This window comes from Xiphias gladius, chromosome 7, assembly GCF_016859285.1.
Source record: "Xiphias gladius isolate SHS-SW01 ecotype Sanya breed wild chromosome 7, ASM1685928v1, whole genome shotgun sequence".
Taxonomy (NCBI): domain Eukaryota; kingdom Metazoa; phylum Chordata; class Actinopteri; order Istiophoriformes; family Xiphiidae; genus Xiphias; species Xiphias gladius.
The window spans coordinates 9,550,506-9,566,665 of record NC_053406.1 but is presented as its reverse complement, the minus strand read 5'-3'; the positions used below and the strand labels follow the sequence as shown (position 1 = coordinate 9,566,665).

Here is a 16,160-nt window from a genome sequence, read left to right as displayed (position 1 = left end):
TGCTTTTTCCCATACTACGTGATATAATTTCAGACACTACATTTTTATCAAGACCACAGTCAAGAAAGAGTTAATAATGCATTAGCACCTGGATTAATATCCCTGTTGTCTCGTGTCCTCTTGTAGCTCTTACTACCATGTACTGATCCCCCACTTGGTCTTCCTGGACGACTTTGAGCAGGTCAAGTCTATCGGCAGGTATCTGGACAAGGACTGGAAAGAGCTATTGGCCAACTGCTTCCCCAAGATCATGGTCAACATCCTGCCATACTTTGCCCTGTCCGGCCAGGATTCACAGGTTGCACAGCAGAGAGAGAAGGCCCACAGAGTGTACAACCTGCTCAAAGATGCCAGCTTTCTGGGCAAACAGGTGAACACAGCTGTATAACACCAGCCTCAGTCTACTGGACATCTGGGGTTAGACTGCTTATTTCATGCAGATTTTTCCTAATTTAAGTACATCAGGACAAATTTAGCAAGAAAAGTAATACACTTTTGAAAACAGTGAAAAGAGAAAGCAAAGGAAAGCAAGTAGATTCAGCCACTCTGGGCACATAAAAGTGATTTTCAGGACCAAGTGTGGACCAACCTTAATCACATTAGCAAATGTTGTGGGCCTTTTGCACAATTGTCTCACGCGTTTTACATTTTCAGTAAAGTTACATACAGGATCACAGGCTCCAACTCGGTGTGCCGTGTATTCCACATACGGTATGAGTAAAGGTACAGTAAGTGAATGGCAAATTTACTTGACTGCACTGAATGTCTCTCCTCGTGTTTGGGAATGTGTCCGCAGCAAATTGACAGCTTGATCCACAGTAACCTGGCGGACATAGTGGTGGAGCTGCTGATGACTCTGTATGAAGGAGGTGGAGCTGAAGGAGACAGAGGAGACATCAAACGCTTTATAGGGTAATGATAGTTAAGATTTACCATGATATTATCTTTTATTGCTCCATTTTATTCATTTAGTCATTCATTCGTTTATCATTGTGATGACAGCACCTTTATTAAAGTCAGTTTCTCTGTCTTTCATTGTAAATTTCCAAGAAAAATGAAAAAATTTTGTGACTATATATAAATGCTCAACGCCCCTCAGGGAACTGGACCCTGTACCAAACCCACCATACTTCAGCTCCTATGTCATCAAAGCTACTCTGGACTACCTCAGCAAGTGCCACAGTGCCAACCACAAGTCACTGGTAGCCATTCTGTCCAAAACTCCGGTAGGCGTCTCATTTATGTGAGTTTTCTTGGTCTTTGTTATTATGTATCAGTGGAGCTTCTTGTCTTGTAATTAATCCTCCTTTTTTCTTTTTTGGCTGTTTTTGAGTAGTTTTAACTTTTTTTGTTTTGTTTGTTCTACGTAATAATGTTTTATCTTTCTTCTGTTTTTGCACTGCAGGTTTCTATCCAAAGGATCCTGCTGGCGGTGTGTGAAAGAGCAGCGGAGACGACCAACGGCTATGAACGTCATCGCATCCTCCTCATGTATCACCTGTTTGTCAACCTGCTGCTCAGAGAGGTGAAGGATGGTCTGGGAGGAGCCTGGGCCTTCGTCCTCAGGGACATCATCTACACGCTCATACACCATATCAACAGCAGGTTGGTTCATGCGCACACAGGTGAAATGATCTTCACATACACGCGTAATCACACTATCGCATCGTCCTTGACAAAGTTGAATCACTGTGCGTTCCTGCCACCCACAGACCAGTTCAGTGCGATGAGGTTTCAACCCGAAGCTTGTCTCTGTGCTGCGACCTGTTGACTTCTGTGTGTCAGGCAGCCCTGCAGTTCTGTGATGATGCTCTAGACTGCCACCTACAGGTCATTGTTGGGACTCTCACGGCTCAGGTGACCAGCCGGCCGGCCATCTCAGAGCAGGTTAGTGACCGGCAGTTTATTCAAGATTTTGCTGTTTTTCATTCAAGTTTGTAGACTTAAATGCAGCATGTAGTGCATCAAAAATATATCTTATGCATCATCTATGGAAATTAGAGGCAAATGCAACAAAATGATGCATTCATATAAACATGCATTTCCCAAAATTGCCACTAGAGGACACTAAAGGATATTTTCATTAATTATGTTTCTGAGAAATTGCTGCCTCCTTTTTTAGCATTTATGTGCCACACATTTGAATTTTTTCTTCTCTCTGGCCCTATAGGTGCTCAGTCTGTTGCACTTTCTTGTGATAGAGAACCAACAGAAGTTGAAAGGAGCCATCAGCAGGTTGGAGCCTTTTCCCGACCTCCCTGAGTTCAGAGAGCTGCGGTCTGTACAGCACAGGCTGAAATATAACACTGGGACCTTTACGCTGCGACAGGTAACAGCAACAGATGCACACTCACAGCCATACACTACACACACACATAACAAATGCCATGACTGTATAGTATATTACCTCTTTTGAGTCATTGTATACTATACTCATTATTTCAGTGCTTGAGTACAAGAATTTAAGGATCCTGTAAGTAAATTGAACTGAACACACTATAAATAGTTCCACATACACTGCCATTAATAGCACCCCAAGTGGTCAAACTCCCATCTTTGATGTCATTTGTTGCCAACGTATTCTTTAGTTATAGACATCAAGGAAGGGCCTAACTTATATCCATGTAATGTAACCAAATAGTTTTTTCATACATATGTCGCTCTGACTCCTCACTGTATCGAGGGGTCGAGATCTCGAGGTCATCAATGAAAATTAGCAATCTTACATTTCACCGCTGACCTTCTTCTTCCGTGTTCCTTCTCCACAGGAGATAGCCCACTTCCTGTCAGTGACGTCATGTGACTCCTTACCTCTGACCAGGCTGGAGGGACTAAAGGAACTGACCAGACAGCTGCATGACAACAAGGGACAGATCAGAGAGCTGCTCAAAGAGTGCCATGGTATTATGCCAGATGAGGAAAAAATAGTCTATGCATAAAAAGTTGCGGCATCTTAAATGTCTATTGAGCTTCTTCTAAACACTATCTGTCTTTGTCCCGCTTGTAGCTGACCCCAGTGACAGTGTGCTGGTGAAGCTGGTTCTCAGTCTGCTGCAGCTCTCTAAGCTAGCTGCCAACCACCCCGGAGGAGCCGACATCCTTGGTATTACATAAAATAACTTCTGCACCAACAGCATGCTGTTTTCTCGGCCATGTCTGGACAATTAGGATTAGTTTCTGTAATTAAAAAGGTTCACAAGTGCAAACACATTTATTTTTTTTTACTGCAGAGGCAGCAGGGAGCTGTCTAGGAGAACTTGGTCCAGTAGATTTCTCCACCATCGCCCTGCTCCATGGCAGAGACCTCCTCTATGAAAAGGCTGTGTCTCTCTTCACCTCCACAGATTCACAGTGTCTCTACATCATTCTCAACTGCATGAACGACGCACTCACTCAGCGGCGGTACGGTGAATCCTAAACCTCAGTAGTCAAAAGTTTTTTTTACCCATGACTATGGCAGAGTGAGTGGTTTGTATTGATATTTCCTGTGCTCTACGCTATGATTGTGTGTCAGTATTGAGGTGAGGCAGGCAGCAGCTCAGTGTCTGAAGAACATCCTCGCCATTCAGTCTGGAGTTGACTTCTGGGAGCAACACAAAGAGAACAGGGACCCCATGCTGGCCTACCTTAATCCCTTTAGAAAGGCCAAGAGCAAGGTGGGTTAGGATTCATTTGTGTCCTCTCTAAACCCTTTGACAACACATATGAACAGGTAAAAGTCTGAAAACTCTAGCAAATGAACACAAATGTATTTCCTTAGTTTGTGTGTTAGAGAAATGGGTGCATGTTTGCCTGCATGCACATGTAATGTCTGAGTCTGCCCTTTTACTTCTTACTGCTATTAGGTGGCTGCTGTGAGTGCTGAGGAAAGTTCGGAATCCAGGGAGAAGCTGGAGAGTCAGGAGTTTTGGACTCCTCAGGCGGGCAGCCACAAGGCCTGGCTGAAGGCCCTGTGCACTGCCCTGCTGGACAGTGGAGGAGTCAAGAGTGAGGCTCTGCTACTGTCCCGACCACTGTGTCTGGTGAGCACATGGAAAGAACTCTTACCCTTTCATAACTGGACTGCTCCAGTAACAATATGGACAGAATGGGAGGGACTTGTTAGGGATTTTGTCCCAGACCTCATTTGCACCTTCATTATTCATTGAATCATCACAGTTTGAATGTGCTTAAAGTATCTACATCTTGGATTTAGTTTAATTTTTATATGTGCTTTAGAGCATTTTGATCCATTTTGATGCATTTTGTCACATACTGTAGGTCAACCACTTCGGTTGGAACCCATCTTCTAAACCACAGCTCCAGATCTAACTGCACCTTATTACTTCTGTCTGTCTCCAGGTGAAGGTGGACTGCTGTCAGAGGTTGCTGCCCCTCATCATCCACTCTGTCCTTCTGGATGACTCGAATGGTTCGTGGAGGGAGTTGCTCTCATCCCACATCCAGGACTTCTTCAGTTTCTGTTCCAGAAGTGCTCAGGCTTCCAGTCGGTCTGCCACACCTCTCAGCTCTGACTCTGGTAAGTTTGAGACTACCACTCCAATTAACTTGTAATAACAACATTACATTTGTGTCCTCTTCACCTGCTTATCCCTGTTAGATGTCATGAGGGGGGAGTTTGTCATGATATGCACCCTGCTGGAAAGCAGGGAATATTTTTCATACTGTTTTCCAGTCTGTTTCTGGGTCAACAAAAAAACACAGAGGGTATGACCAAATTCACGTTAAAGTCTTTGAACTCTGTGACAGTGACTTCTTGTATGTATGTATGTATGTATATGTATATATGTATATATGTATATATGTATATGTATGTATGTATATGTATATATGTATATGTATATGTATGTATATATATTTATATGTATGTATATATATATGTGTGTATATATATATGTGTGTGTGTGTGTGTGTGTGTGTGTGTGTGTGTGTGTGTGTGTGTGTGTGTGTATATAACAATCCCTCTTGCATTTTACCCCGTGAGTTGTTTAATCTTCACACACAGTATAGATTTTTGTAATCTCAATGATTATTCCTACTTTTTCATGGTGTGCCCCTCAGCTAAACCATGCACCAATAAACACATTTTCTTTCTTTTTGTGCTAAACCCTCATTAACAGCTCTGATTTATTGGTTATTAATTATTATTTAATTACAGAATAAATAAAATATCACACTCCTAATAAAAGGTCTAATAAGATTTATTTCTCAGTTGTTAAGCTGTTAAATTTGAACTATTAAAACATTCACAAGTGATATATATATATATATATATATATATATATATATATATATATATATATATATATATATGTGTGTATATATATGTGTGTGTATATATATGTGTGTGTATATATATGTGTGTGTATATATGTATGTGTGTGTGTGTTTGTGTCTATGTAATATGTATGTGTTTTATGTTTGTCATAAAAATTTATTATTCTTTACAGAGTCTGAAACAGCCAGCCAGGGCTTGTATGACAAGGCTTCTCTGCGTACCATGCTGGCAGTCATTGACTATTTGAGACACCAGCAGAGACCACTTGAATCTGATAGGTTTGTAATGGTATTGTAATTATGTAAAATGTTTGAAGATTCTGCATTTTCTCTCGTGGTCTTTTTTGTGATTTGCCTCAGATGCGTGTAAATGCCATGTAACGTATGCCCTGTGTCTGTACTGCTGTAGATGCTTGTGAACTGATATGCAGTGTGTGTAGTGTCTTTGAAATAAACTGTGTATCCTTCATCCAGTAAGTCCTGTGGCACGGTGTGTAATTCAAACTTCTGGCTGGAGCTGAACTACCTGGAGGTAGCCAAAGCTGCTCAGTCCTGTGCAGCTCACTTCACTGCTCTGCTGTACACTGAGATCTACGTCGATAAGATCAAAGCTAACATGGAGGAAAGTCGCAGGTATGCAAACAGTTTAAATCGGAGGACATTTTTCTACATGGGATTTTAATTGTCTGGTTATGTGTTATTTTTCATAAAACATTAAATAAACAAATGAACTATTAAGTATTTTAATTTTTTGCAGTTTAATTCAATATTTTATCTTGAGTTATAATCACAATAATATGTAGAGCTTCTCACAAGCTAAGTCTAATTCACTTTTTATTTTTTCTTGCATTTTAAGAGTTTTTCCAAATCTCCTTTTTTTTTTTTTTTTTATCTGTGTATTTACCAAATCTGAAGAAACAAGTCCAGAGTGAAATGTAAGATTAATTTTGAAGAGCACAGCCAGAACTTCACCATCTCCAGCTTGACAGAGAAAAGTATGGAAGACACCAACATCAGTCTGCAGGTCAGTTCTTCATGTCAGATATGTTTTTTGCATAAATCATTTTGTTTCCTCAATTAACAATACAAAGCAATTACTCATTCAAATGTCCACTTGAAAAGTACCAAGTTGATTAAACTTGCAACAACGTAAACAACCATAAAATAGTAAGTAATAGTAATAGCAAGGTAATTTTGTCACGTGTAACACAGATAATTATTTACATTCATTTGTTCCTGTTCATAACATATCTGTAGGAGCTTCTGATTGAGGTGTATCGAAGCATCGGAGAACCTGATAGTCTGTATGGCTGTGGAGGGGAGACGATGACCAGTCCACTGACCAGGTAAGAATAAGCGAAAAGCTGATAATCGGACCTTCACCTTGACATCATGCTTTTTTGAAAAGATAGCAAGAAAACACACTCTGGTAATTGTTGCTTTTTTACAGTATAGCCAGTTACATGTAGTGCACCCAAAAGCACAGACTTTGTTATGTCATATCAAATTATAGGATTCGAACCTATGAGCACGAGGCTATGTGGGGGAAGGCCCTGACCTCATACGACCTTCACTCTGCTCTGCCCGAGGCTACTCGACAAGTGGGAATCGTGGAGGTAAGATAATTAAAGCTGCATTAGGCAAAGGTGTTGTGTTGAAATTCACCTGTCTCATCTGAATAAACAAGAAAGTAGAGACATTAGGATGAAGAGCCCCCGTCCATTTGAAATGAGATGCTCTCGATTTGCCCTGTTTGCTAAATCTCAGTTTTCATATTTTAAGCTAGCTATGAATACATACAAATGAAAGACATGAAATGACCCCTACATGCTGTAATGTTAATGTGCAAATTCTCTCCCCATCGGACCAACAGGGCCTGCAAAACTTTGGTCTGAGCAGCATCCTCGCCACCTACATGCGGGGTCTGGAGAGGGAAGGGGTGGAGTGGGGGGCTGAGCTAAGAGAGCTCCGCTTCCAGGCCTCTTGGAGGAACACCCAGTGGGACTGTGAGCTGTCAGAGAGGTGAGGGGGGGGCATAACCACACAGCTGAGAAGGCAGTATCTTCTACACAAACCAAAACTGTAACCCATCAGAGAGTAGGAGTTAATCCCTCCCCTAATACCTTCTTTTTTTTTTTCTTTAAAAACATATTGGTGTATCAGGAGTGAGAAATCCACACCTGGCTTCCATGAATCATTGTTTTGTTCCATGCAAGCGCTGAGGGACAAAGAGTTCTCCGTGTTTGACGAAACGCTTAAACAGGCCAGGTATGATGGACATTGAGACGCTCTTGAATTTGCAGTTGAACTACCAGTTCGGCTCTCCATTGGCAAGATCATTCAGCCATCTATGTGCTTGTGTGTTTCCACAGGGGTGCAGAGGTGGAGGAGCTATGCAGAGGTAGTCTGGAGGCTGTGTCTTCTCTGTATCCGGCTCTCAGGAACTTGCAGAGCATAAAGGAGCTGGAGAGTGTTAAACAACTCTTCTCTAGGTGATGACAGCAGCACAGTCGGTAACACAAGCAAGAGTCTATGGGCTTTTTGAGACCTAGTTCATGTTTATTTTTTATTTACTTTATATGTCAGACCATTCTCAGATGTGACTCTGAGGGACGTTTGCAGCCAGTGGCGGCAGCACTCCCAGCTGCTCGCTGATAGTGACTTTGCTTTGGTGGAGCCTATTCTGGCCGTCCGCTCTGTGGCCCAGCAAACCCTGATGTCCAGGGTGGGAGACCCCGACAGCAACCAGTACCTCAGCTCTGTGCTCACTGACCACCTCATGGAGCTCTGCCAGCTGGCTCGCAAGGCTGGGAATACACAGGTAGCATCTGAGTGTGTGTGTGTGTGTGTGTGTGTGTGTGTGTGTGTGTGTGTGTGAGATCAGATTTAAGGCTACAGTTACTTTTATTTTCCAGGTGAATATGGTAAAAATGGTTCCCTACAAACTACTCACAGTGTTGTCATTCCCGTCCAGCGGGCAGAGCGGGCAGTCGTCCAGATGAAGCAGCACGTTGGCCGAGGGTCCTGGGTGTCATCACCTGTGTCGTCATGGCAACTGGAGGAGGCCCAGGTGTTCTGGGCAAAGGGAGAGCAGGGTCTGGCTCTAGGCCTGCTGAGACAGATGATACACAACCTAGAGGAAAAGGTCAGACACAAACAGACAGATTCATATCAAACAGCTCTAAAAAATACTTGGATATTTGGTAACTTTGTTGTATTAAAAAATTAATTATAGAACACACTGAATGTTATAATGCTTCCAAAGAAAACTTTTTTTCACCTAAGTGTTACCCAAAATGTCAAGGTACCCTACTGAACTACTTTCTCTGTTTTGTGATATGGTGATTAGGTGGATTTAAATCCTGCTCTGGCTCCAGTCTATACTGAGTGCCTCAGGCTGTGTGGTAACTGGCTAGCTGAGACCTGCTTGGAAAGTCCTGGAGTCATACTGGAGAAGTACCTGGAAAGGGTAAGAGAACATTTGTGGTATCCTGATAACCTGGCTAGGACAGCTTTGTTAAAAGTCTTATTTAAGTAGATATCTGTTCAAGAAATAACCCGTTTCACACAAATGGAGGTGTCAACGGTGCCTGGAAAACGGTATTTTTGTTTTCTCCGCTGTTGCTTCATTGTCGGTTTTATTTTGACTGTAAAAGTCTCTCCTGTGCTGTCCTCTCAGGCAGTGGAGGTGATCGAGGGGGAATCAGGAGTGCTCGACTCCAGGCTGCAGAGTCAGCGAACTGCGGCCTTCCTGTCTCTGGCGCGCTTCTCTGACGCTCAGTACCAGAGCATCGACAAATATATGAACTCCTCTGAGTTTGAGAACAAGCAGGCGCTGCTGGAGAAGGCCAAAGAGGAAGTGGACTTGATGAAGGAGCGTAAAGTGACCTCCAACAGGTCTGCATACCGTTAACGTCTGTTAATGACCTTTTCTTCTTCTACTTTTAAATCAGATTTTCTAAAACGTATGGAGGGCATATATGGATCCTTCACTCTCCTTACCCTTCACTCATCACTCTGACTTTGCAGGTACACAATAAAGGTGCAAAGAGAGCTGGTGCTGGATGAGAAGGCCCTGTCTGACCTGCGGTCAGACAGACAGCGCTTCCTGTGTAAGGCGGTGGAGAATTACATCCAGTGTCTGGAGCAGGGTGAGGAGCACGACACCTGGGTGTTCCGTCTGGCTTCACTCTGGTTGGAGAATGCTGACGTTAAGAATGTAAATAACATGATGAAGGTTAGTAAAAATACCCAAAAGTTTCATATTTGTCCATACTAGTATTTTATGTGTAACACACACAGTTGTTAGAATAATTGGGAATGAACGCGCCTGGTTAAATGTAAGATCAGTACCTTTAATCTTCTAAGGGAGCCTGCTCCTGTTGTTTTGTGTTTCAGAAAGGGGTGAAGCAGATCCCCTCTTACAAGTTTCTGCCTCTCATGTATCAGCTGGCTGCACGCATGGGAACCAAGATGGCAACTGGCATCGCCGAGGACACGGGATTCCATGATGTTCTCAGTGATGTAATGCAACATAATAACAGCAGTGTATCAGTTTTCTGCAAAACGCAGACAGCTACAGCTGACTTTTCTTGATGATTTGATGACTTTCTTGTACTTGCTAAACTAGAAGTCCAACCAGTCTGACATATTGGACTTCATATCTCAAAACTTAGATTTTGTAGCAAGTACAAGATATTTGCTTGGTAAAGATAATGGATAAAAGTGCAGCATTTAAAAGTACTACTATTGCCGCTCCTTGCCTTTTCTCTCCTTTTAGCTCATTTGCCGAGCGTCTCTGGAGCACCCTCACCACACGCTCTTCATCATCTTCGCTCTGGTGAACGCCAACAAAGACGAGAACTTTTGCAGGACCCGGCTGTCTAAGAGCGCTTCAAGGCAGCCATCACCATTTGACCTGGTGGGACTTTCGTTAAATAATGCTAAACAGCTGATACATACTTATCAAAGATTTCATATTAGTGCATGATTCTCTGTTCCATGCTTAGCTTGAACATTACATATATACATGATGTAGGAATATATGTAAATATGAGATTGAAATATCACAATATTTTTTCCCAGAGTATAGAAATGTGTAGCCTTGAGCTGTTTTCCACATCTAATTGAAAATAGATTAGTTGCATTACTGTATTTAATTTAACAAAGACAACAGAGTTGTTATTCATAAATGGAATTTTTCTGGCCTTGGAAGTCTGTTTTCAAAGGATATTTCATCACTGGATCCTGGAATATAAAAGCAGCATTATAATCTTATAATCTGTGACATTTCCAAAATGAACAGTTCCCTCCTAAAAACACAATTTATAGTGCTCTCCTGCATAAAATTATTCTATTCATAATGTTTGTATATCCATTAGTTTTATTCTACAGTAGTTTTTTTTTTATACAGCAATCTTGTTGGTTTTGAAGTAGACAATGTAATTTGTCCTTCAGCCTCCTTTCCAAATAACTTCTCTGTAGAGCTCGTTAAACACCACCGGTTCTGTTTTTACAAGTCAAGTTTGTCTCGTGCAGGAGCGTTCACATGTGGCCCAAAAGATCATTAATTCAATCAGTAAAAAGAGAGGCGAGATGATCCGAGGGATCGAGCGTCTGTGCGATGCCTACATCACTCTGGCTTATATGGACGCCAGCAAGCACAAGACTGAAAAGAGTAAGTAGTCAGAGGACGGTGTGTTATGTACTGTTTTCAGTGCAAAAGTACCGTGAACTTTCATGAACAATAATCACAGTTTGGACAAAGAAAAACTGATGTGAAAATGGATGTAAAACCATTTTTTGTGTCCTTGTTTCATTGTAGAGGCTATTCCCATCCCTGCTGATCAGCCCATCATGCAAATCAAAGACCTGGATGAGGTCGTCATCCCCACAATGGAGATCAAGGTAAAAAATTATGGAATGTATCATCTTTCAGTTTCCCGAACGGTCTTTGTTTGGAAGAGGGTAACAAGGCATAGTTCTTAATTGACATTAAGAGACAGAAGTTATCAAATTTTCATTAAATAGCACTTAAAGTTCAGAAAGAGCCCAATTTTCTTTGACATATAATCAATGATCAATAATTCTTTTACTGTCCCACATGTTTGACAGCAAACCTACACTCTAGGACTCCAAGACTCCTCTAGGACAGCTAAACACTAATGACATCACACACGCAGTACATTAAATATTTAACACTTGGGACTTTAACAAGTTGTGTTGTACGATAACAAGAGTTGTTTCAATGTGTAAATAGGTGGATCCAACTGGTTGCTATGACAACCTGGTGACTGTCAGGTCCTTCATGCCCAAGTATCACCTGGCTGGAGGAGTCAACCTGCCCAAAATCATCGACTGTGTCGGCTCTGATGGCAAGAGCAGGAGACAACTGGTCAAGGTAAGCGTGTGTGTGTATATGTTTGATCTTATGTGTCTTAAAGTGTTAGAAGCATGTATAAAGACTTTTTTTTTTTGTCATACATGTGTGTTTCTTGACTAAACAAACCACCTTCCTTTGAAGGAAAAACTGCTGTCATGTGTGATTAAAGAACCTGCTCACTTTAAACTTTAGTTCTTTTCCATTTCAGTTTGGCTGCTGGTAATAATTAATCCTGTTTTTGTACCAGGACAAATACAGAGTTTGCTCTGGATTACAAACACACTTTCACATCTTTATAATGAGGACATTCTTTAGGGGATTGTATGCGCGCGCGTGTGTGTGGGTGAGCGTGTGTGTGCGTGTGAGCGCATGTTTGTGCTTGCAGGAATACTTGACAGACATCTAAAGGCTAATGATTCACCCCTTAGACACCTGGAAAAGTCATGGTGATATTATTCAACAGTTTTTCTGTATCTTTAGTTTTTTTCTTTTTATGTGGCTTGATGCATTCACAATGTGAAAAACACAAAAAGTGACATTAAAACACAATTTAAACAGACACACAACAGAGAGTACACCAGTAAATATAAAATAATTGGAAACAATACACTTACTTGGTTACGCTTGGTCTGCCTTGCAGTTGCTCAATCATGAAAATATGTCAATGATATTTTACAGGCCCGGAATATTGATTGAAATGCTATGTATTAAAACCAGTTTAGACCTGAAAAACAGACATGTTATCATAGGATAAGACACCTTCTTGTATTTAATCATTTTATTGTTAATGAAAAAATAAAATGCCTAAAAAAAAAATACATAATTCCGATGAGGCTCAAAATGAGCTTCTCTGTGTTCCTGGGGGGCTGTAGTATACTGTATGTTCTCCATTGACCTTTGCCCTCTCGTTGTGAACAGGGTCAGGACGACCTGCGGCAGGATGCGGTGATGCAGCAGGTCTTCAGCATGTGCTCCATGCTGCTGCAGCGCAACAAGGATACTCGCAAGAGGAAGCTCAACATCAGACGATACAAGGTTACACGCAGTATTTACTCACCTTAAAACCTTTTTTTCATTCAAAGAGAGTTAAAAATTCAGAACTATGTTGCTCTAATGCACTGTAAAATTACAGTATTAATATTAAATTGCACTCGTACATCATTCTTAGGTGGTGCCGTTCTCTCAGCGTAGCGGTGTGTTGGAGTGGTGCTCGGGCACTGTGCCCATCGGGGAGTTTCTGGTGGATCCCAATAAAGGAGCCCACAAACGATTCCGACCCCGGGACTGGACCAATTTGTCCTGCCGCAAGAAGATGATGGTACTGCTCAGGCATATTCAGCGCAGTCGTACACTATCACTGTGGAATTAGTTTCTAATAAACCACAACTGTCTGTACAACGGCAGATCCATCAACACCTGATGATGAACAACATTCTGATGAAAATTATACAACTTGGAAATTGTCAAGTTATAATTGCACTTTTCGTGATTTGAGGCGAAACTAACAACCTGCCATGTTAATCTTCTGTCATGCCGCTGTAGGAGGCTCAGAGACTTGCGTTTGATGAGAAGCTCCTGGCCTACATTGAGGTGTGCAAGAACTTCAGGCCAGTCTTCAGGTATTTCTGCATGGAGCGATTCCTGGATCCAGCGGTGTGGATGGAGAAACGGCTGGCTTACACCCGCAGCGTGGCCACCTCCTCTATCGGTACACCCGGTTCACCCCTGGTCACGTACTACACCTACAATATGTTTCACACAAAGGCACATCATCGTGTCCCAAAGTCGTATTTCGATATGTTTGGGTTGAAATGAAATCTTGTGGGTTTGTTCTCAAGAAGGTTGTCTGTTGAACCAGTACAAGCATGGAGGCAGGCCCGCAGACGATCGGTCTCCTCAAACAATAAATGTGTTGTCGCCAGTTTGAGTTAGAATTTGAAAAGTTAAAAAAGGTTCATTGTGGACCATGCCAGCCTCTCGGGCCATTTACACAAATTTCAGGCCGGTAGGATTTTAAAATGAGTTTAAGCTGTGACGTGGAGAATCAGCTAATTACACCACCACCACAAACTGCCTTTCTCTGTAGAAACTCCAGTTTGCTGCAGACTCTGAATTATTTGCCAACTTTTCTCTTTTGTGCCCACAGTTGGCTACATCGTAGGTCTGGGTGACAGACACATCCAGAACATCCTCATTGATGAGCAGACTGCTGAACTGGTGCACATCGATTTAGGTACATTTTTTTCTCATCAGCTTTTTTGATTTATATAAACACACTCTTCAGTTTGAAAAAGGTGAGGCTGTGTAAACAGTGGCTGAATGTACTAAGCATGTTATATCCAGGCTTGTGTAACTTTGCAGGAGACCTACATCAGGAGAGGTTTAATCAAAGTGAATATATTGATTAAACTGTTAATGATCAGATAAATCATAAATTGACTCTTGCTATAAATTTCACCTCTTTAAAGCTCTAAATCCAAAGATCCAGGCATAGTGAATACATGATACAACATGCGTCCTAACACATCCCCGCTTCCTTTTCCTTCTCATGCTTTTAAACGTCAGGTGTGGCCTTTGAGCAGGGGAAGATCCTCCCCACACCGGAGACTGTCCCCTTCAGACTCTCCAGAGACATTGTGGACGGGATGGGCATTACTGGAGTGGAGGGAGTTTTCAGGAGGTGAGGAGGTCATGATTGTGTTCTGATGGAAAATATTTCATTAAATATTTATAAGCCGAGACTACTGGGAAATCAAGCCTGGGAATGTTTTTGAATAAGCTTGGAATGAGTTTTTCTTTCCATCATAGTTGTCATTTTTGTTATATAAAGAATTTAGCCCATTAACCACAAATCCTTTTAACTGCAGTAGTACGTACTTTACATTGCTCCTGACATTTTTCCAAAATGTACTTTAGATTTTAAGACTGATTTCCTGCTTCCAGTCAGCCACTATTTCATACTCATGTCTCAAATCAACTCGCAGGACAAGTTTTTTAAACGTTTTGTTTTGTGGTGCCTTCAAGGACACTCTAGATATAAGACTAACTAAACGGGGCTATATAAAGGGTGATGAAAAAAGAAGCCATGGATTAAGTTTTGTCTTGTAAAAAGCAGAGGCATTGCAGTATTTAAAAGATCTTATCTTTAGGCTGAACTTCTCCTGTTTTCTCTGATCAGATGTTGTGAGAAGACCATGGAGGTGATGAGGAGCTCTCAAGAAGCTCTGCTGACTATTGTAGAGGTGCGAACGTGGGACAACTCACCCGCACACACGAACACACAGACACAAATGCTTCTTAGCTGCTCTTAAATGTCATGTTTTTTTTCCTTAACCTCATGCGAAGCATTGCCTTTGCATGTTTCTGTACGTTTGTGTGCTGGCTCACGTGGGAAACAGGTGCTGCTGTACGACCCTTTGTTTGACTGGACCATGAACCCTCTGAAGGCCTTCTACCTGCAGCACGACGAGCAGCAGGAGCTCAACGCGACGCTGAGCTCCACTATGGGGGGAGAGGACATAGACAACCCCCGTAAATTCAGGTAGGCTCATAGAAGATATGTGTGTCTGTGACTGGACATGAATGGAAAATCGGTTTGGAAAACCCACTGATCATATAGTACAAATACACAGGTAAACTAGCTTCTTTGTCAGAAATTAAACTACTGGGGTTTTAATTCTTTAATTGCAAAGAAAGAGCTATTGCAGATATGTTTGTAGCAGTGTTTCAAACTGTCCTAAAGCTCTGTCTCGTCGCCTCATCTTCTTTGTCTTGCAGTGACAGTCAGAGCTTCAACAAGGTGGCCGAGCGGGTGCTGCTGCGGCTGCAGGAGAAACTGAAGGGGGTGGAGGAGGGTACGGTGCTAAGCGTGGGGGGGCAGGTCAACCTGCTCATCCAACAAGCCATGGACCCCAAAAACCTCAGCAGACTCTTTCCAGGCTGGCAGGCCTGGGTGTAGGCCTGAGAGAAGGTCACTTGGGCTGGAAGGGTTCCTGCTCCAGCCAACAAGGGGAACAGACACATTTTATCTCTTCTGTATGATAAGTAGAGCCAGTTGCTTGACTGAAACTCCTGTATGCAGTCACACATTTATGGAGTAATGGAGTAAAAAGGTTTACAGACATTACTCAAATGAGCTTAAACACGCTTCATTTCAAACTTGAGACAACTTCCTGAGTAACATAAACCAAAACACTGTTTTGTCCTTATGAATTTTCACTTTCTGCAAACCTTTGCACTTTAACAGAAAATTTGGAAACTTGTATCAAACAAAAAAGGGAAGATCATCCATTTTCTTGCTCAAAGACCAGTAAGCCGCGGTGTCCTGATTTGTTCTTGTTACTGTAAAAGTCAGACTCTTTGTGTATTTTGCCCAGTTGGATGTGGTTGCTTTCATACTGTTGAATGATGTGTGAAATGATGAATTATTCCCAATTTTTTAACATGAATACATGCTTAATGGATGTATGATATACCTTTAAATAAACTGCACTTGAAATAC

General features: G+C 41.9%; 1 protein-coding gene across 3 annotated transcripts in view; it reads left to right on the top strand.

Moving 5' to 3' along the window:
* atm (ATM serine/threonine kinase) overlaps positions 1 to 16,160 on the top strand; it is a 25,939-nt gene extending 9,779 nt beyond the window's left edge. For all 3 annotated transcript variants that reach the window (XM_040131193.1, XM_040131192.1, XM_040131191.1), the window contains exons 26-63: positions 127 to 370; positions 797 to 912; positions 1,100 to 1,226; positions 1,406 to 1,605; positions 1,713 to 1,887; positions 2,171 to 2,329; positions 2,769 to 2,901; positions 3,008 to 3,103; positions 3,231 to 3,402; positions 3,515 to 3,656; positions 3,846 to 4,022; positions 4,342 to 4,519; positions 5,451 to 5,556; positions 5,752 to 5,910; positions 6,193 to 6,301; positions 6,535 to 6,623; positions 6,791 to 6,893; positions 7,151 to 7,299; positions 7,441 to 7,545; positions 7,650 to 7,769; positions 7,864 to 8,098; positions 8,252 to 8,422; positions 8,627 to 8,746; positions 8,957 to 9,174; positions 9,307 to 9,514; positions 9,676 to 9,801; positions 10,058 to 10,198; positions 10,816 to 10,954; positions 11,102 to 11,184; positions 11,537 to 11,677; positions 12,578 to 12,694; positions 12,828 to 12,977; positions 13,202 to 13,367; positions 13,806 to 13,892; positions 14,225 to 14,339; positions 14,838 to 14,901; positions 15,058 to 15,200; positions 15,437 to 16,160. In XM_040131193.1, coding sequence (XP_039987127.1) covers positions 127 to 370; positions 797 to 912; positions 1,100 to 1,226; positions 1,406 to 1,605; positions 1,713 to 1,887; positions 2,171 to 2,329; positions 2,769 to 2,901; positions 3,008 to 3,103; positions 3,231 to 3,402; positions 3,515 to 3,656; positions 3,846 to 4,022; positions 4,342 to 4,519; positions 5,451 to 5,556; positions 5,752 to 5,910; positions 6,193 to 6,301; positions 6,535 to 6,623; positions 6,791 to 6,893; positions 7,151 to 7,299; positions 7,441 to 7,545; positions 7,650 to 7,769; positions 7,864 to 8,098; positions 8,252 to 8,422; positions 8,627 to 8,746; positions 8,957 to 9,174; positions 9,307 to 9,514; positions 9,676 to 9,801; positions 10,058 to 10,198; positions 10,816 to 10,954; positions 11,102 to 11,184; positions 11,537 to 11,677; positions 12,578 to 12,694; positions 12,828 to 12,977; positions 13,202 to 13,367; positions 13,806 to 13,892; positions 14,225 to 14,339; positions 14,838 to 14,901; positions 15,058 to 15,200; positions 15,437 to 15,617 — 5,464 coding nt within the window. In that variant the 3' untranslated portion in view covers positions 15,618 to 16,160. The remainder of the gene's footprint in view (positions 1 to 126; positions 371 to 796; positions 913 to 1,099; positions 1,227 to 1,405; positions 1,606 to 1,712; positions 1,888 to 2,170; positions 2,330 to 2,768; positions 2,902 to 3,007; positions 3,104 to 3,230; positions 3,403 to 3,514; positions 3,657 to 3,845; positions 4,023 to 4,341; positions 4,520 to 5,450; positions 5,557 to 5,751; positions 5,911 to 6,192; positions 6,302 to 6,534; positions 6,624 to 6,790; positions 6,894 to 7,150; positions 7,300 to 7,440; positions 7,546 to 7,649; positions 7,770 to 7,863; positions 8,099 to 8,251; positions 8,423 to 8,626; positions 8,747 to 8,956; positions 9,175 to 9,306; positions 9,515 to 9,675; positions 9,802 to 10,057; positions 10,199 to 10,815; positions 10,955 to 11,101; positions 11,185 to 11,536; positions 11,678 to 12,577; positions 12,695 to 12,827; positions 12,978 to 13,201; positions 13,368 to 13,805; positions 13,893 to 14,224; positions 14,340 to 14,837; positions 14,902 to 15,057; positions 15,201 to 15,436) is intronic.